At 43.4% G+C, this 19,694-nt stretch overlaps 1 protein-coding gene across 1 annotated transcript; it reads left to right on the forward strand.

The window, feature by feature from the left end:
* The first annotated feature begins 661 nt into the window (after nucleotides 1-661).
* LOC105891647 (apolipoprotein L2-like) lies at nucleotides 662-5,888 on the forward strand. Its single transcript, XM_031560502.2, has 5 exons — nucleotides 662-1,219; nucleotides 3,441-4,028; nucleotides 4,161-4,196; nucleotides 4,397-4,495; nucleotides 4,603-5,888. Exons 1-5 carry the CDS (start codon nucleotides 1,197-1,199, stop codon nucleotides 5,552-5,554), a joined length of 1,698 nt encoding a protein of 565 aa, XP_031416362.1. The 5' UTR covers nucleotides 662-1,196; the 3' UTR covers nucleotides 5,555-5,888.
* Nucleotides 5,889-19,694: the final 13,806 nt, after the last annotated feature.

Raw genomic sequence — 19,694 nt, forward strand, 5'->3', positions numbered from 1 at the left:
CAAAAACGCTAAGAATCAATAAATAAATGTTTCTGAGTTCCAATACTGTACATACTGATACAATTTTGCCCCCATGTGGTGTGAAGCGGTAACAACAATGCCATCAATGCATTGCTGTTATAAGCAAGGCAGTTGTTCATTTGACTTCTGGGGATTCTTTTTTTACAGCAACTGAATATGTAAATCTTTTGATATCGCCGAGACTTTGCATTCTGTGAGGCACCAACAAAAAAGCTGCTCCTCTCCGACTCTGGTCACATGTTACAGCTCTAAACAAATGCCGTGGGTTTTATGGGCCACAGAACTCAAAGAGGTCAGTTGGGTTGTGATACGCCAGTTTTTATTTCATTTCATCTATTTAGTGCTTTCTCACATCTGGCATTCAGTTGAACACTGAGTCATGTTTATTTCTGGTTGGGATATAGAAGTGCCTGAATACATCCAAGAAGACCACATATTAGAGGAAAATCTGCTTCTGCTTCTCCCTTCTGGTCTCACACATGTTGGCTCAGAGAGCCACCACAGCAATAGCCATAAACAACTGAGTACACAGCACAGTAACAGATGGTTCAATCCGTTTCATTTACACCACTGTGTTCACGTACATTTGCAGTTACATTTTTGGACAGCTTTCTGCATCTGCAGCGTCTTCCGATTGCGACCGATCAATCTCAAATCTCTCAGTTTTGCAAAGATTTCCACAATTGTGAAATGCCTGAGGATGACCCTTTATTGTAGTTGGCGCAGAGTTGCATTTTCCTGAGTTTCCTCATAGGCGGAGTTGGGACCTCTAAAAGGGTGCGGAAGGCGAAACTTAAAGTAGGGTTAGGTTAGGAGGTTCTAAATGGACGGCTCCGCTCGCCTGTCATTCCCAGCCTCTTTCAGACAAAACGAAACTTAAAGCAGGCTACCTTAAGGAACTCACTTACTTCCAAGTAAACAACCACTACGTTAGACTTGAGGAGGCTATTATCAAGGTTTACGGCATCATTACCATTCTTACAAAATCCTCGAGGTAAATCATCTAGTCAACATAGGTTTCTGTATTCTTTAATATAAACAACCAAGTTGTTGCTGGACGAATATATCCCTTTAGTCCGAAATTGTTTGGTATACACACACAGGCTAGTTGGTGGTTTTTAACGTTTTGCTGAAAGATTTCTCCCCGAACGTCGTGTGGCCAGGCGTGGACCCCCATGGATACACCAGGGAGAAGAAGGTGAGACATGTTTGATCTGCTGTGTTAAAAACAAAAAGAAGAATCCTAACTAGAGATTTCCGGAAGAAAATGCGAAATGAACAGTGACAAACCCTTGCCCAGCAAATGACAGAGTATGCAGCTCCAACGCTGATTCTTTTAAGTATGCGCATACCGCACACAGTACGTTATGAGTAAAAAACAGGGAATTAAAAATAAATTGACAGTCTTAATTTATTGTGTGCAACAAGCTACATAACTTCCCCGATCAAAAGGGGAAAACAATGGTAATCTGTCCATTTGTTAAGTTAAAGTCCTAAAGTGTCACCAAATTATCCATGCTTTAAATTTAAAGAATATCAGTGATACTTAGATTAGGCTACTTGCCTTGAAGAGGAAATCTTAGTATTCTTCTGTGTTCAACTATGATAGTAAGCATCAGAGGTCCTTTTTGATAGTACTAAGAGATGGAATGGACCGTACTTTAGCATATCTTTCAATAAGAAAGTTGAATTATGACAACGAGTGGTGGTGCGCCTACATAGGTCGAGAAAAAGGTTTTAAAATTAAATTAAATCTTTAAGCAAACACGTATAAACTGCAGACGATACACAATTGGATATCGTATTGCTATCTTTTTTAACATAAGACAGTTAAATACACGTATATCTTAAAAATCGGTGCGGTGTCGATATCTCAGAAGGGCTGGGAGGAGAAGTGGCTCGTTGTAAGGTCTGTGTCTGTCCGTGTCTAATTTCTGTGTTTGTCTCCCTTGTGTGGTCACATGTTTGTTCCCATGTCTAGTCCTCGTGCTTCCTTGTTCCCGCCATGTGCTTTCCCTATGTGTGTTTGTCTATGCCATGTGCCCTCTTGTTGTTGTCCGTGTCTCCACCCCTCACCTGTTCCCAATCTCCCGGGTTGTGTGTATCATTGGTTTCACCTGTGTCCTGTTAATTCCCCTTGTTTAGTCCACCTGTGTCTTTTTCTGCCCCGCCTTGATTGTTCTCACCTGTCCCTCGTTATCTGTTGCCTGTGTGTATATATAGTCCTTGTTTTCTTGTTCCTCGTTGTGTCGTCGTAAATTGTTGTTTCATGGTATGTTCCTTGTTTTTCCACTGCTCCTCGTGTTCCTAGCGTTTAGCGCTTTTCTCGTTGTTGAAGTGATTACTCGTGCTTCTGACCTCTGCCTGCCCTACAACTATTCTCCTGCCTATTCCCTGTCTGGATTTGTTTGCTATTCTTGGACTGCCTACCTGTGTACCGAACTCGGCTAGTAAAACGTTTCACCCTTTCGATCTACCCCTGTGCTGAGTCGTGCAATTGAGTCCTTCACATCACCCACCAGTCGTAACACTCGTGGAGTAAGAACAAATAAAAAGAAAACTTCAGAACATGAATAGTGTTCTTGAGCAATCACAGTAATGTAGCAACGGCACAGCAGATGGACAGCTGCTGACAAGTAGTAGCCAACCCTCTAAAGTAGACAAATTGTGAAATGTATGAAAACGAGAGGTTATGGCAGTGGCTACATCGTGGCACTATTGCCAAATTGCTTTTGTTTATACAGACCTGCAATTAATGTTCTGAGTACATGACAAAGGTTGAAATCAGACTGGATATTTATTCTTGACATATACTGTTATAAAGTTAATATGCAGTAAGCTTGTCAACCAATAAAGGTCAGATGGTATGCATATGCAAACAGGCAAGACTTTCACCTGATATGCATGATACAGGTAAGATATTATGCCCCTGGTTTTAAATTGCACTTTATAGCGTATCGGTTCTCTGGGCATAACTGTACACATCCTCATAATCCACATGAATAATAATAATTAAGACCTTTGTCAGGTTTTTAATGGCACGCACGACACACTGGAACACACTTGTGCATATATAGAGGCGACACAGGACACACACACATACACACGCAGGTAAGCCTGAGGTCGCGGTGAATTTATTTTCTGCTTTTTCCCATCCTTGACTGTCCTTCCTCAAGGACCCCCCAGGAGCAGTGGGCGGCTTGTAGCGCCCGGGGACCAAGTGAAGTGAACTGTCCATCTTTGGTCAGGGATGGACATGTGTTCTGTTCTGAATGAATCGTTACCAAAATATCTGTTTAAATAGACTTTACCATTTTACTCGTCAGTTTTTTGTGCAATTGTTTAGGATCTGTTCTAGTTGTCACTCTGTCTCCCTGAATCGACACCCATACTAATAATGACATACACTGTATTTCCAGACAGGTACTGAAAGAAACATTGGGCCAGTACATCTCTGATACCTTATCCAGTATTCACACCATTAATGACTTCTTTGAGAAGAAAGAGAAATGGTCTCTTCAGAGAGAGAGAGAGGTGGACATGATACGTGACATCAAGGGCAGGGCAGACAAGATCAGTCTCACATTTGACCATGTCCAGACCTCAGAAGACAAGGCCAAAGCTTTCGGAGAGTTCCTGTGGAGCGGCCTGACTGCAGTGACTGCCGACAGCAGACGGCAGGAGCTGGAGAAGGAGCTGGGGGCTGTTCTGAAGGACACCCTGGAAGGGCTTGAGAAGCTGCAGCGCTTCCTGGAAGCTGTGGAGAAGCTGTCCGTCACGTCGCTCTTTGTGTTCACAAATGGCCACTACCTGCCTAGAGGGTTAAGCGCTGTGGATGTCCGTTCGGTCATCTTTGCTGCAAGGATGGCTGCCCCTCTCCTTGTCCACTTTAAGAGGGACGACGCTGCTTTCTTCCTGCCCAGCCTGAGTAACGTGGAAGTGCTGGCCTTCTACCTGGAAAAATACAAAGACATCTCAGAGCAGCTCTGTGAAAAGCTGGAAAAAAGGTCAGGTCACAAATAAGACATAACATTAAACAATAAGACATTTTGAAACGATATACAATATGCATTTTATATTTCATTGATATGGCCTTAGTGCTCACATGTTAACATTTGCAACATAATTTGTTCCATCAGAGCCAAGAGTATATCAACTGTGGGAAGCAGTTACAGGTAAGAGCTTGAAACTTACTTACTGTCTCAGAGTGAGAATTTATCAGGCACATGTCTTTGTTTGTGTAATACTGTCCTTGCTGCTTTTTCACTTTTACTCTTGGCTAGTAGGGATAAAATGTGGTCAGTATAGATAACGCAAATTTCTATTATTCATAAATGAATGCACAGAACTGTAAACAGGATTGAAATATTTTCAGAGGACCAAACTGTGGTCAAACTATCAACTTCAGTGCGGATACTAATGAGGAATCCATTCAGAAGATGCTGGACCATTTGAACCAGTTGAACCTCATCAGGTAATGGTATTTGACCTATCTGTAATTCCAGGAACAGCTCATTTTAAAATCCTTGCAGCAGTTAAATAAGTATGACCTAAAGACCCCAAACCTTTATTACTTTACAGAACGAATAAGGATCTGAGGCTGACATTCCTCTTCCAAGAAGATGCTCTGCCCTTCATTGGCCTGTTCAGCCAGCGCAGCACCAGGATGCTTCAGTTCCTCTCTGATCTGGAGGAGAGCGCAAGACAGCTGGATAATATGAAATTTGGCGCTAGTGTCTCCAATGTAGCTGGCAGCTCAGTGGGGTTGGCAGGGGGGGTCGTGTCCATCATTGGCCTGGCCCTGGCTCCTGTGACTGCAGGTGTCTCCTTGATTCTCACTCTGACAGGGGTTGGTCTAGGGGTGACCAGTGGTGTCAACAGTCTGGTCACAGGCATCACTGAGATGGCTGTCAACAAACATCATGGGACCAATGCTAGCAATATCTTCCAGAGTTTCATGGAGGATGTTAAGCAGTTTGTAGACCATTTGGAGCTGGTAGCCAGCAATGAAGGTTCTACTATTGGGTTCGATGTGCTGGATATAGCAGTAGGGGCAGGGAAGGCACTAGCTAGCACTTGTGGAATTGCTAAGAGTGTAGATGCTTTGGTAGATGCTTCCTCAGCTGTGAAAGTCCTCCAGACTGAGGAGGTGGTTGCATCTGCTGTGAAGCTGGGGTTTCAAGCGCCAAAGTCAGGAAGAAATATCCCCAAACTGGCTTCAGACCTGCCTGACATTGGGCAGCTGGCCAAAGGAACACCACTGGCCCTCTCCAAGTCGGCACGTTCTGGCTTCATCGCCCTCAACGCACTTTTCATTGGTTTAGATGTCTTCTTCATCTGCAAAGACAGCGTCAGTCTGGCCAAAGGGAGCAAAAATGAGGTGGCCCAGCTCATCCGCTCCAGGGATGCTCTGTGGCGCACAGAGCTGGACTCCTGGGAGAAGATCCGCGACTCGCTTTGCAGGGGGATCTGGAGGTTCAGGAGGAGCCAGAGAATCCTAGAGCAGCCATTTTACCCTGAGCAAACCAGTTAAAGCTAGCTGATCAGTTAGCTTTGATTGTTTTTCTAGTATCCCTTTGACCACCTGAATATCTGGTGCTGGGGCTCTCTCAAAACAGAACTCTTGTAGCCATGTACTGTTTGGCCAAATCATATGGAATCTCAGAATTCTTCAAGCAGATATATTGTGATTCGCTATACTGATGAATGATGTACGTTTAAAATTGGTGAAATAAAGTGATCAAGTGAAACCATGTTGAATATGTCGTGACAAATTACCGTGTAAAACGGAAGCATGTTTCAGTTCTCTGAAATACAGTCAATGCACTTGCAGGCCTGCAATGGTCTGATTATGTGCAAGAACACAACTTGTTGCCTGTGGTCTCTGTGCATGTGTCGTCTTATTCTTTGGGCATGAAGTTTATGAAAAGTATCAGTGACGTTATTGTTGTCAGTTAAATCCAATGTAAAGTGTTTTTAAAAAAAAAAAGTAAATTAGTTAGTTTTTTAAGTAGAAACCTAAAATCAAACATTTCTCCCTGATGTCCAACATGAATGGTGTTGATAGATTTTGATCTGTTAATGTAAGGGTTCAAGTGAAACTCCAGATGGAATGCCAGGGTTTCAGAGAAAATGTTACTATCCCTCAATGTGTGATCACCTCTCAAAGTAGGGATGTTTTACCTGATTTACAGTGCTTCTATTACCAATTTTCTCAGCACATGGCCATGTGTGTCAGAGTGGCCTAGAGGTATATGGTTTTGAGGGTCAATAGACGCCTGTAGGCCTGGCTAGAGCCCAGGTGCGTACTGGCCATCGGGGATACCGAGGATATCCCCGGTGCGCCGACGGGGTTGGGCTGGTCCAATACCGGCCCACCTCAGGGGTCGAACTATAGGGGGGGCAGCAGGTGCGATTGCACCTGGGCCCGTGGGTCTTGGGGGCCCGTAGTCGTGGGCCATAGACATATTTACGTCAATCTAAATAGTCTGAAGGCGGAATATGTGCGCGGGGGAAAGGGGGCGTAGCGACAGCGGTTAGTGATCCACCCTGACAACTTCACAGTTTCAAGTGTTATAGGCAGAATATGTGCGCGGGGGGAGGGGGCGTGGCGGCGGTTATAAACATGAAAAAAAGGGGGTACGGGACTGTAAAATGTTTGGGAACCACTGCCTTACGCCACTGACTAGGGCCCGTCATAATAGTCTGCACCTGGGCCCGTCGTAACTGCCTTACGCCACTGTCCCGGGCCACTTTCTTCCCCCCAGTCCGCCCCTGCTAGAGCCTCTTAATAAAGAAGGGTCCAGATAGAATTAAGAAACATCTCTCTCCAGACTCCTTATACCTGGCACGTGACCTTTGGTGTAAGAACATCATATCTCTTGGTGCTGGTTGTTTTCACTACTCCTGAACATGGTTTGCTCCCGAATTTGTAACTAGTGTGTGCAGCTGTTGGGTGTGTGATTTAAGCCTCTTCAGTGGTATAATTGAGGGCTCATTGGACATTCAGTGTGAGAGACATCTTGAAGCGATGGGGTGAGAGACATCTTGAAGCGATGGGGTGAGAGACATCTTGAAGGACACAGAGACTCTTCAACCAACATTGAAAAAAAATCCCAATTTTGGAAACCGCAATGCTCACACCAGTGCTGGTTGATGTTGAAGTGATGTGAGGCCAAACTGAGATATGAATCATTGCAATTTTTTTTTGCACATAATCTCCGCCAAATTGTCAGACACGGTTAAGTAGGCAAGACATATCTTAAAATGTCACGTACGTCAAGTTTTGAACATTATAGATCAGTGCGATTTCTTCTATCTTAAACCCCTACCTGGTCCTTTTCCCTGTTCCCAGAAACCGGTCACTCTTTTTATCAGTTTTGGGCATAAAACATGCCCCCTAACGGACACAAATGGATTTGCTTGAATTACTGATCTCGAGAACCTCCGTAGTAGTAGTAGCCTATTCATTCTAATCAATCCCCTGTCCTTCTTGAAGGCACACAGCAGTGTCAGGCACATAGCCTAATTACCACATGAATGTCCAGAGGCCCTTCATAGCTGCTTATTTCTAAGGTTCTAAGCCTCCCTCTGGCTTTTTTTTTGCCAAATGAGGTGCGTTTTAAGGAGATCAGCTTCGCTCATTCCATTACTGGAGTGGTGGTCGGGGGAAGACAAACCCTGCGAGTATATGGTGAGACTAGCATGGTAACAGGGCCTCGAGGGCTGTAGAAAAGGATCTCATATATTAGCATGTGGTGTTCTCGACACACATGAAAGCTTGGATAAAGTGGGGTGCTGACCAGAATCCACCGGTGGGCCTACATATGCCTGCTATCTGGGTTATTGATTGATGCTGGGTGCACATAAGAAAAAATAATGGTGAGCGGTCCCCTAACTATGCACTCGACAGATGGATAGTCAGTGTTAACTTGTTTCTGCGTTCAATTAAGTTCACTTTGTTTTCTTGAGCCTGCTGTGTGAACTTTTTTTATACTTAAACGTATATACATCTTGTAGCAGGCAGGGGGGTGTAGCGTGCTTCCTAGTGTGTAATAGTTCACACCATAATGCTTTGCGTGTGTGCTTGTGTTTAATTCTGTGCCTAATACTCTGAAATGCTCCCCTTTGGGTCTAATGTGGGTGTGCATTACTGTTCTCATTCTGTGCGCTGTAAGTAATATCATTAAAGTAAAAGTAAAGTGCAGTAGAATAGTGTGCAATTTTTACAGCAGCACATGAAAAGAGAAATGTTTTTAAAAATTGCTCCATTTGGGGCACATCTAAGATCTTCTGGCAGTTTGTTATTTGATGCCTGTTTAGCCCTGTTGTGCTGGTTAGCGCATCTGTCCACCATTACCCGGAAAAAAATGACCTGGTCAATTAAAGAATTAAAGTTAAGTGGGCTGTTTGCCTGTAATTCACCAGCAGACCGCCAGCTTTTTCCCCCCAGTGGGCCAACAGGGGTCTAGTGGCCTTTTGCTATCAGGTTGGGGTGTCAGTCATGTCCATCTATAAGACCTGCCTTCTCTATCCAGCTTGGTGTGTGGATTTTGGCACTGTCTGACTTGTGTGGTGTATGGAAGGAACACGGATGAGACACAGGATGATGTACAAGGCATGGGACCTGCCTTTAAACATAAGGTCTTTGTGGCAGCCTCCACTCCTCTGGGCTAACTCGCTGACTACTGTTTTGTAGTTTAAAACACACGACAGAACACTTCCCCGCACCATAGGGGGTCTGACCGTTGAGCAGCATATGGAACACACTGATTTTGCGGCCTTGTGAGCCAATTGTAGCCTACTCGGCATGCTTGAAAAAGGAACTCCAATCTTGATTCGTAAAGGCAAATCCGTCTCGGTGTGTTGAAACGTGGTATTAAACGGCATGAACTGAAGAAACTCGCTGAGCATTCAAAGATTTCGGAAGAAGTCAGTAGATTGTCACAGTTCCCGAAAACTGTATTCAGACATTTACTAAATGAGTGTGATGTTGGCAATCTGTTCATCACATTGACTCACAGGCTTTCACAATACTCTGAAGCTGTTTAAGTTCATTTAATTGGCAGGAGACTGCATCAGACACATTTATCGCATTACAAGGGCACACAGGGGAAACAGAAGCCCTGATAGACCCGTTAATTAGTAATTATATGGTGACATCAGTCTATTGTGTGTCTTGATATTTCAAGATTTTCTGAATATGAGGAGAAAGTGGGTATTGTGTTGTGTGTGTCTTCTTTTGGTTTAATCTGTACTATAATTGGTTTTGGATGAGTAATAACGACTCCTTGTTTTCCTGAAACACATGTTTGAGGGCGTTCATTAAAACCGGTGGTGTGAATTGAAAAGCCGAACGAAATGAATGCTACCTTCATTAAATCACTTCCTGGTGGGAGAGAAAACATTAAAGCTCAACTTAATGATCAGTTTCTGAGGTGAGAATTTTCAGGAGGCTAACACGGAAACGGGAAAAAATGACGGGGGGGGGGGGGGGGGGGGGGAATCAGCTTCTGTAATGAGAGTCCAAAAATAATGAGACAGGTTGCATCTCCAGGAGTTCTCTTGCTTTCTGTGTGAGGATATTAGGACTTGAACAGTGTGTGTTTCTGTGAACAGCCACTCAGCTCCGAGCTCACCAGCATTAGAGGAAGTGAGTTGTGCTCTTCTGGCTTCCTCATGAGGGTAGGACACCTGATTCAGTCTCATGTGTCTGTTCAGTTCAGGCGAGTTACTGGGCCTGACTTGGAGGGGCTGTGCATCAAATATGTTCAGCATGTTCACCTATGGGGTCAACCCCATCCCATTATGCAGAAAAAAAATGTTTTTCAAACCTTGATATATTGTGCTCTCCCACAGCTTCTATAAAAGTAGATAGACGTTGAACGACGTCTCTCCATGTGCGGCATGCTGGGGCCTGGTCCGAAGAATACCTCTGGCCTGGCCTATGGGGAGGTTAACTCGGCTGCCAGGCGGTGTCGTGAGTGAGGTGGACCCTGGTGGGTCTTTGCCTCGACTGAGCGAAGTGGCTCAGCAGAAAACACTCAGGTACAATTTGCAAACAATCAGCAACCTTCCTGACCAGAAGGTTAGAGGTTTGGCTTCCTCTGTCTTTCTCTTTCTCTTGCTCTCTCTCTCTCTCTGTCTCTCTCTCGGTCCTAGCTAATGGAACAGGTTGTGTGTGTGTGTGTGTGTGTGTGTGTGTGTGTAGGTGTGTCATGGAAATGGAAGAATGGTTGAAGTGGTGTGTTGGTCCATTCAGGGGTCCTTTGGATTTCTTTGTCCCTTTCCAGCTCTAAATAGTGACACTGCAGGAGCCTCATATAAAAGACATCATTATCCAGATCAAACAGAGGAAATTGGATTTTTAAGATCAAGGCGTAATTGTTCCTGTGCCGATAGGGCAGTGATGAGGAATTCAGAAATAATGAATAAGTGTGTGTGGAAGTGTGTGCCTTCAAAGCCCTTCAAAGCCCTACTGAATGTTTTCGTCAATGTCAATTTACAGACATACATAAGATCTCTGAGTTCTGATTTGGATGAGTATGTGCTATCCAAGGCCAACAACAACAACTGAATGTGTTTTACTGCAGGTTTGATCACCCCACATTCACACCCCTCACCCGCTCCAACTCAGACTTCACACAATCATCTGCACCCCCTGTTATCACCTCCCCTGACTCCCCACCGGCATTGACGGTCTGTGAAGAGGATGTGTGTCAGCTCTTTCAGAGACAGAAGACAAGGAAGGCAGCAGGCCCAGACGGTGTGTCACCCTCCTGCCTGAAAGCCTGCGCTGATCAGCTGGCTCCCATCTTCACACGGATCTTCAACAGATCTCTGGAGCTGTGTGAAGTCCCCTCCTGCTTCAAACGCTCCACCATCATCCCGGTTCCCAAGAAATCCTCAATCACTGGGCTGAATGACTACAGGCCCGTCGCCCTGACGTCTGTGGTCATGAAATCCTTTGAGAGACTGGTATTGACCCATCTGAAGGGCATCACAGGCCCCCTGCTGGACCCTCTGCAGTTTGCCTACAGAGCAAACAGGTCAGTGGATGATGCAGTCAACATGGGGCTGCACTACCTCCTGCAACACCTCGACTCCCCAGGGACCGTATGCAAGGATGCTGTTCGTGGACTTCAGCTCGGCGTTCAACACCATCATTCCAGAAGTCCTCCTCACCAAACTCACCCAGCTCACTGTGCCTGCCTCCACCTGTCAGTGGATCACAAACTTCCTGATTGACAGGAAGCAGCAGGTGAGGCTGGGTGAAACAACATCCAGCACCCGGTCAGTCAGCACTGGTGCACCTCAGGGATGCGTGCTCTCCCCACTGCTCTTCTCCCTCTACACAACGACTGCACCTCAGGAGACCCATCTGTTAAACTCCTAAAATTTGCAGACGACACATCAGTCATCGGCCTCATCCGTGATGATGATGAGTCTGCATATAGGCGGGAAGTTGAACAGCTGGTCCTGTGGTGCGGTCGCAACAACCTAGAGCTGAACACGCTTAAAACCGTGGAGATGACAGTGGACTTCAGGAGGAGCCCCCCAGCACTGCCCCCCCTCATCATACACAACAGTACTGTGTTGGCTGTGGAATCCTTCAGGTTTCTGGGATCCACAATCTCCCGGAATCTGAAGTGGGAACCCAACATCAACACCATCATCAAGAAGGCCCAGCAGAGGATGTACTTCCTGCGCCAGCTTAGGAAGTACAACCTGCCTCAGGATCTGCTGAGCATGTTCTACACCGCAGTCATAGAGTCTGTTCTGTGCACTTCAATCACTGTCTGGTTTGGATCGGCCACCAAACTGGACAAGAACAGACTCCAACGGTCAGTCAGGTCTGCAGAAAAGATCATTGGTGCCAACCTGCCCACCATCCAGGACCTGTACACCTCCAGAGTCAGGAAACGGGCAGGAAAAATCACTGCAGACCCCTCACACCCCGGACACAAATTATTCAAACTCCTCCCCTCTGGTAGACGCTACAGATCACTGTTCGCCAAAACCTCCAGACACAAAAACAGTTTCTTCCCCCTCGCCGTCTCAATACTGAACAACTAACCCACTGTAGCATATATATTTATATTTATATATTTATCCCTGCACTTCTCGCACTCTCCACTTCTTCTTTGCACTACTGTTGCGCAACATTTCACAGCTACTGTATATAGCCATTCCGCCTTGTACATACTTTTTTAGACTCCTTAGTCCATTGCACTGTTGCACTGTTTGTTTGTTTGTTTGTTTGTATTGTATTGTATTGTATTGTATTGTATATTATGTGTAAGCACACTGAGAGTCACTTTACCAAGTCAAATTCCTTGTTTGTGCAAACTTACTTGGCCAATAAAACCTGATTCTGATTCTGATTCTGATTTTAGCACGGAGCTAATTTGACACAGGTCATCATGAACAATGAGGTCAAACTAAACTGTGGACAAGGCCAATGACAAAATACACACTGCAGACAACATTCTCTCCGCAAGTGGAAAGTAACTGGAATACTATAACATGCTGTACCGTACCATACATACTGTTTCAGGTCAGTGCCTCCCTTTGTAGAAATGAAACTCTTGATCTGTGTTTAAGACAGCAATTGGTCTTAAGTGAATGACTGACTGTAACTGCCAGAGAGTTTTTGTGTTTATTATTTTTAATTAACATGTTTTCTTGATTATTTTATTCTATGCTTATTGTTGAGGTAATGTACATTTGCCCATTATTACTGCCATTACGTTAGTACTGATATTCAAGTGTAGGAATTGGTATGTGTTGCACTGGGGAATCGTATTGGTGACACACACTTGACCAAGCAGGTGGCAGCCACGGCACTCCTGTGAAGCATGCTCATGCAGCATCAGCATCATTCATGCTCATTGAAAGTTTAAGAACTTAAAGTTTAAAGTTAAACGAAAGAAATTGACAACAAGTTTCACCTACGCCCTTTGGTTGTGCGGCCAATGAGGTATGTGTATATGTCATTTAAGTTTATATTAAGTTTAGCTATATGTTTCTTTGTGTAGTGTGTACATTCGTATGTTTTATGTCTCTTTAGTTCTCACGGCAAAGCAAGACTTAATGTGAGTTGTACATACAATAAATTGCCAGTACAAATAATTCTCAAGTCGTCATTGAACCGGAGGAGCTACGCTGACAATTACCAAGCAGGGGTCCTAATGGGAATGGGCATCTTGCATGGCTTGGAGTAAAAAATCAAGGTGAAAGGTTAACCGAGGACCACAAACAGCCAGTGCTGAATGCCCAGCTAATGCAATAATCCGACCTGCACTTGCTTCATCTCTAAAATACAAATTCAAATGAGCTTCCAAGAATGAAAGGTGTGGCATCTCTTTCTTATTTTGATGTAAAAGCAGTATATCGTATACTGTATAGTTAGAGAGTTGCATAATGAGGTACTACATTGTCTTACTGTTTCTTCTTCTTGTCGTTGTTCTTCTCCTCCTTTTTACATATTGCTTCTTGTTTTAGGGTTTTAAGGTTTAAGTCCCATTAGGAGCTGGCTTTTCTGGGTTAGTATCCCAATAAGCTTACATTTGGATGATCTAGGCCTTGGTGGCTGAAGACCACCTTTATGACAGTTGTGAGTGGCTGTTCTCCAAGGCTGGGTCTTGTTCTGCAGTGACATATTGAGCCTGAGAGACCGGTTCCTCTGCAGTAATGTGCTTGTGAGCCTACAGATAGATGAGCGCGTGATGAAAGGAGGCATCACTAAACAGAAGTGCCTTCGGTCACTGAAAACTAGATTTCTTTGTTCACACAAAATGTCTTTCAACATGAGCCAATTATATAGCCTATCTATGCACCGTTATAAAACTCATGCATATTTAGTATGTATTTTCCTCAACGCTTTTTAAGCTGAATGATATGACATGTCAATAGCGCCATGTTCAACCGTGATCATAAGTAATGCGTAAGTTCCGCCAAGAAGACTCTAATCTATGTCATTCAGTCACTCATGGTAATAGCTTGTTTATGTCTGTCTTCAAACAGACTTAACTAAAGTACCTCTTTGCTCCTCTCATGGTGCTGTCGTGTTTGCTGTTTCTGTCCTCCTCTCCGTCAACTCCGGTTTGGTCGCGCTGTCCTATTGGCCGATTGAATTCAATTGAAATTGAATCATTCCTTTAAAGATTAAGTTCTTACCCGCTTCCCTAGTTGTTTTTTTTTGTCATAGATTCAAATATTTTGAGGGCACTCATGACAATTACCATTAGTCGAGACATGACGCTGTTAAATTTGGAGACTCTCTGTCCTGACATCTTACCATCTAGCATGGTCTTACATGATCTAATCATCATGACATGTTTATGACACGGTTATGTCAGTCTTATGATGGTGTTGCCATTCTCAACGACTCTGTCAATATAGGTAGGAGCCACTATTTTGTCAGTAGAATCTAAATAGACGTATCTCCTTCCAATCCATCCCCCATCCAAGAGGTCCACTGTCAGTCCACCTCCCTGCCATGGCAGCTTAGCAACAGTGAAGTGTGGGAATTGAATTTTTGGCATACTAAAAGTGAGCATGAATACCTATCTGAATCAAACACCAACTGTCAGCAGCATATATTTGCACCAAAGATACATTTATTTATTGACTGCCATTAAGTAATGTGAACAGTTTGCAGTTTGCAGTGTTTGGCAGAGTTGGTGAGGACAGAGAAAAAAAACGAGCTTTTTCTATTGGCCTTTTCATTGCGACAATGAGTGTTCGGCCTCTGCTTTGTTCTGCTCCACTTTCTCTCTCTCTTTCTCTCTCTCTCTCTCTCTCTCTCTCTCCGCATTGCTGAGCCATCCACCCACTTACCTGCATTTCTCCACTTCCACTGACATCACACTCTCACACACAACTTATACTTTCTCTCACTCCCTTCGTCCTTCTGCTCGGCTTTTGGTTTCTTAGCAACGTGACTCAGTGTCTCAGGGACAGATGAGATTTTCTGTGGCCGGGGACTGTGTGCTGACTGCATATGTACTCTGTACTCTGTGTATGTGTATGTGTGTGTGTGTGTGGGTGTGTGTGTGTGTGTGTGTGTGTGTGTGTGTGGATGTGTGTGTGTTTGTGATAGGTGAAAATTCACCCTAGTTACCTCAGGACTCCGGAGCTGCATATAAGTATATTTATTAGACAAACAACAATTGCAATCGGGCTCACTCCCAGCTCAAGGCTGAAAGTGAAGCAATGATAAACACATCGCACAAGGTTTATATAGACAGAAGTTGAGCGTTCAGCAGGGAAAGCCACGTGGTGGATTTCTGATGTCCGAGGCAAGGATGGAAGTTTTGCAAGGTCGGAAGAAGCACAGTTTGTCCCTTCTTATCACTTCTGGTCTAAACATGCTCTTGTACATATGCAGACTAAGTGGCACCTAATATTCTAAGTTACACACACGCAGAAACACAGAAAAGCCATGTTCCTGCTTACATAAGTACATGATTCATATAAGGAATATATTAATACAAGGCACTTGATTATTATATTCTTAAGTCATTAACAGTGTTTGGAAATGATCTCCATCAGTTTGTGTGTGTGTGTCTGTTTAACAGAACAGCTATCTTCCCTGTGTGGTCACTAACAGAGATAAAACATCCCCGAGGACACCTTCAAATATACTAACATTGATTTAGGAATTCATCGAAACAGTCTAACACCCTTTTGGGGTTGTGTTTGAGGGCCCCTATTCATTTGGAGAGAGACACTCTTTTCTTTTAAGCTGTTGATGTGTGATCATTGATCCCCTCATGAACCCTCAAAACACTGCGCGCTGTAATAGGGGTCTATGAACAAACTTTAGTGCTGTCATTGTGATGGATATCTGTCTTCATAGAGTAAAAACAAACATTAACAGAAGGATTTGTTTGGTCTAGGCTTTGTCGGCAGTGTGCTCACGTCTCATTCTTGTCATTTTGCCAGGAGTAGCATGCCTCCCACTGCCTTGAAAAGGTTTGGACCCCGTAGCTAAGTAAACAGGTTTCTTGAGATTTAAATCTTCAAATAAATAGAAAACTATCTGTAATCTGTTTGGATTACAAGGCTTTTCCTAAACATATTCCACAAACATTTCACCATCTGTGGCAGTCTTCTCCACAAAACAATTGAAAACAAATGTACCTTTGAGGCTCAAAATAAAAAGCTTGTTTTTCTCCACAGCAGCGATTGTGTGTTCCCAACCGCTTGAAAGCTGAGGACATCTGAATGGTTTGGGAGTGGAGTGGGTTAGGAGGCTTTTTTGATCTGAGGTGAGAGGCATCTTTGGCCACACAAATGAAGTGGGCTTGTGCTCTCTCATAAATGAAGGGTAGGCTTATCCAATGCCATTTACACAGACATGATAATCCTGCCAGTCAAGAGCCAGATGAGGACAAAGGAAAGTCAAAATGTGTGTTTGCACAGACTAGGGTTCGACCAATATATTGTTTTTTTCTGATATATCGGCCACACCATGGAGTAACACTCACTGCTCTTTTACTGGGACTGGTTGGATAGGTTATTATGTAGATATCCTGATGAAGAAGTTATCTTATTACACACAGTATTCTAGCAAATGAACTCTATGACAGTTTAGTCAGATTGCATATATATTAAGAATGAAGCCAATATTATAAATATAAGGTTACTTGTAAAACGTAAAGATGTAAAGAAAGATGTAATGAAAGCTGGATCTTTGTTGCACTAGTCAATGCCATAGATGATGCCGATCATTTGCCTTTCAGAGCGGACCTATGCAGGTTTACTGCGCATGTTTTAAACCAACGCCTCAGGGTAAAGAGAAAGCAAAACACATGTACAGTATTTATTCATTTAACATTCACTTTTATCCAAAGCAATGCATAGTACAGATTTTCTGCCATTATTGTAACCCAAAAAATAGGTGATTGGCGAAGGTTAACAGCAGTGAGTAATTCATAGTAGTTTGTTTTTGGTTGTTGACCGGTCAATCTCTGCATTAGCAAAGGCTTTATCAACCCCCCCCCCCCCCCCAGTACTATCCATAGAAATGTAGTTTATTAGTTTAACAGTGTTTTGTCATTTTATGGAAAGTTTTTTCTTGTAAAAGGAGGATCACTTCCTGGTAGTGTAAGATCTGTACATCGCCTGTTTCTCATAGAAGGTATTTGTAAATTAACGCATCATAATTCCTTTTTGTGATTTTGAAAACAGCCAAATTGGACAAATTCATTTTGCCTCAAAATATCAGCTATTGGCCATCCAAAGCCATTAGATATTGATATTGGCATCAGCTCTAAAAATGCACATTGGTCGATCCCTAGTACTGTATGCACTGTATTCTGTATGTACACCTGCACATACTATGTATGCACCTTTATGTATATTTGTATGTATTTGTATTTGTATTTGTATTTACCATACGCCGACATAGAACATGGGCATCATGCTCCTACATTTCCCTTATTTTTTCTTATTTACATTTTACATTTAGTCATTTAGCAGACGCTTTTATCCAAAGCGACTTACATATGTGCGACTTACAATGTATACACATTTCACATTTACACTGATGGCACACTGCACATCAGGAGCAATTAGGGGGTTCAGTGTCTTGCTCAAGGACACTTTGACAGGGAATCGAACTAGCAACCTTCTGATTACTAATCGACTTCTCTACCTCCTGTACCACTGCCGCCCCTTTTAAGAGAAAAACTAAGAGACTAAGAGATGCACCAAACATTCTTAATCATCCAAATCTGCTCTTACCCTGGAGTCTTGAATGATAAATCCCAATTGATCATACATTGGATGCTGATGGTTTGTTGTTAGCCTAGGTAATGCCCCCTTAATCAGTAAATCCAGACTGCAGAACAGCTTCATCCCCAGGGCCATCACAGAACTAAACAATCACACAACCCTCATACCCTCCACTCAGCACAACTGCACTTTTTTTTAGTGGTTGCACAAACAAATTTCGTTGTGTATCCAATGCACAATGACAAATAAAGTCTATTCTATTCTATTCTATTCTATTCTTAATACTATAAAAGGGCAGGTGTTGTGCCGTGTGCAAATACTCTGGCACATGCCCACATGATCTGTAAAAACATGTTATCTGTGTAAAGCCTGCATGGCCAAAGCATCTAAGAACAATATGTAGGCCATTCAGAAGCTGAACACATGCAATATCGTCCAAGGGTTTTTAGAGTCTTACGTAAGTGGATTCAATGAACCAGTAGTATTCCACACATTTAATAATCCAATCATTAACTTAAATTAAAACAATTACTCTAAAGCATACAAGCCTACTTAACTTAATTTTGGCTATGTTCCTCAAATTTAAAATGTATGTGTTTATGCATTGGACAAAGAATTTATGGACTGTGATTGTGTGGGTGAGATGTTTTTTTTTTCTTATCTTGCAGAGTGCCCTTGACCACTGCCATTTTCTCTAACCCTAGCAAAAACATTGGTGAACCCCAGAAATCAATAGGTGCTAACTGAATAAGAAGAAATCATGGATACGATACAAAAATAAGAAGACATTTGTTTGTATAGCACTTTCTGCATGAGGCCCGATGTCACATAAGGCATGGAAAACCTGGAGAACAAGAATTCCTAATGTGATGAGGGAAACCCGGGACCTGGAGTACTTAACACTACTTTCCTCATTCATCGACCAACTGTGCCCATCACTGTGCCAATGGAGGCGGAGTGAATGGTAATTATCTTGTCCCGGTGGAGACGAATGGCAGGGGCCCACCTGCACATCTGCCTCAGAGGCAAACGCGCATGCTTTTGAAGTCAAGAGAGGAATGGAATGGATTCTCGTTGCTTGCCAGAATACAGAATGCATCACTGACAGGTGCTGAGCCATTGCACACCTGTGCGTCTCTGTCACTTTAGGCTATGTTTCTGAGTCGCATAACCTGCTCTTCGCACAGCATAGGTCTGTATACCTCTGTTTCCCCATCCGGTGTGCTGGTGGGAGAGAAAGCATCCACGCCTCATAAACTAGTTAAAGAAACAATGCAAAGAGAGAGAGAGAGAGAGAGAGAGAGAGAGAGAGAGAGAGAGAGAGAGAGAGAGAGAGAGAGAGAGAGGAAAGCTGTGTTTTATTCTTCTCTATTTTATTGGTTCAACCTTTTCCATGCTGTGCTCAGCGTCTCAGATCTGTATGCGTTCCTCTTGTAACTTGCTGAACGTGTACATTTTCTATGCTCACAGTCACAACTTAAGAAATCAGCTAAATGTCGCTTAATGCAGTCAACTAAGAACCATCAATTATCTCATTACAGTTAAAGTTGCAATTACAGTTGATATAGCAACTGGTCCACGACTTAATAAAAGACTTGTATCTATGGCTACAGGGACATGTTTTTTTTATGGACTGACCTGTTTCTCCTCCAAGGAGGCTAAAGAAGTATGAAAGCCCCTCTGTGGGAAACTGTAACTGTAGGAATGGCAAGGCTAACACAGGGGCAATCTCCATGGTGATACCCTCATTTTACAGTGTACTTGAACAATTCAAACCAGCTGTATCGGTTACAATCTGTACCTGCAAATCAGATGGAAGTCAGTGTTGAGGATGAGATCAAAAATAGTGATCCGTCCCATTGCAATGACTAACATCTAGGAGCTCTGAAACTCCTCTGTGCTGGAGCCTCTATCCTTCGTAATTACTCTCT

Source organism: Clupea harengus, chromosome 1, assembly GCF_900700415.2.
Source record: "Clupea harengus chromosome 1, Ch_v2.0.2, whole genome shotgun sequence".
Classification (NCBI taxonomy): domain Eukaryota; kingdom Metazoa; phylum Chordata; class Actinopteri; order Clupeiformes; family Clupeidae; genus Clupea; species Clupea harengus.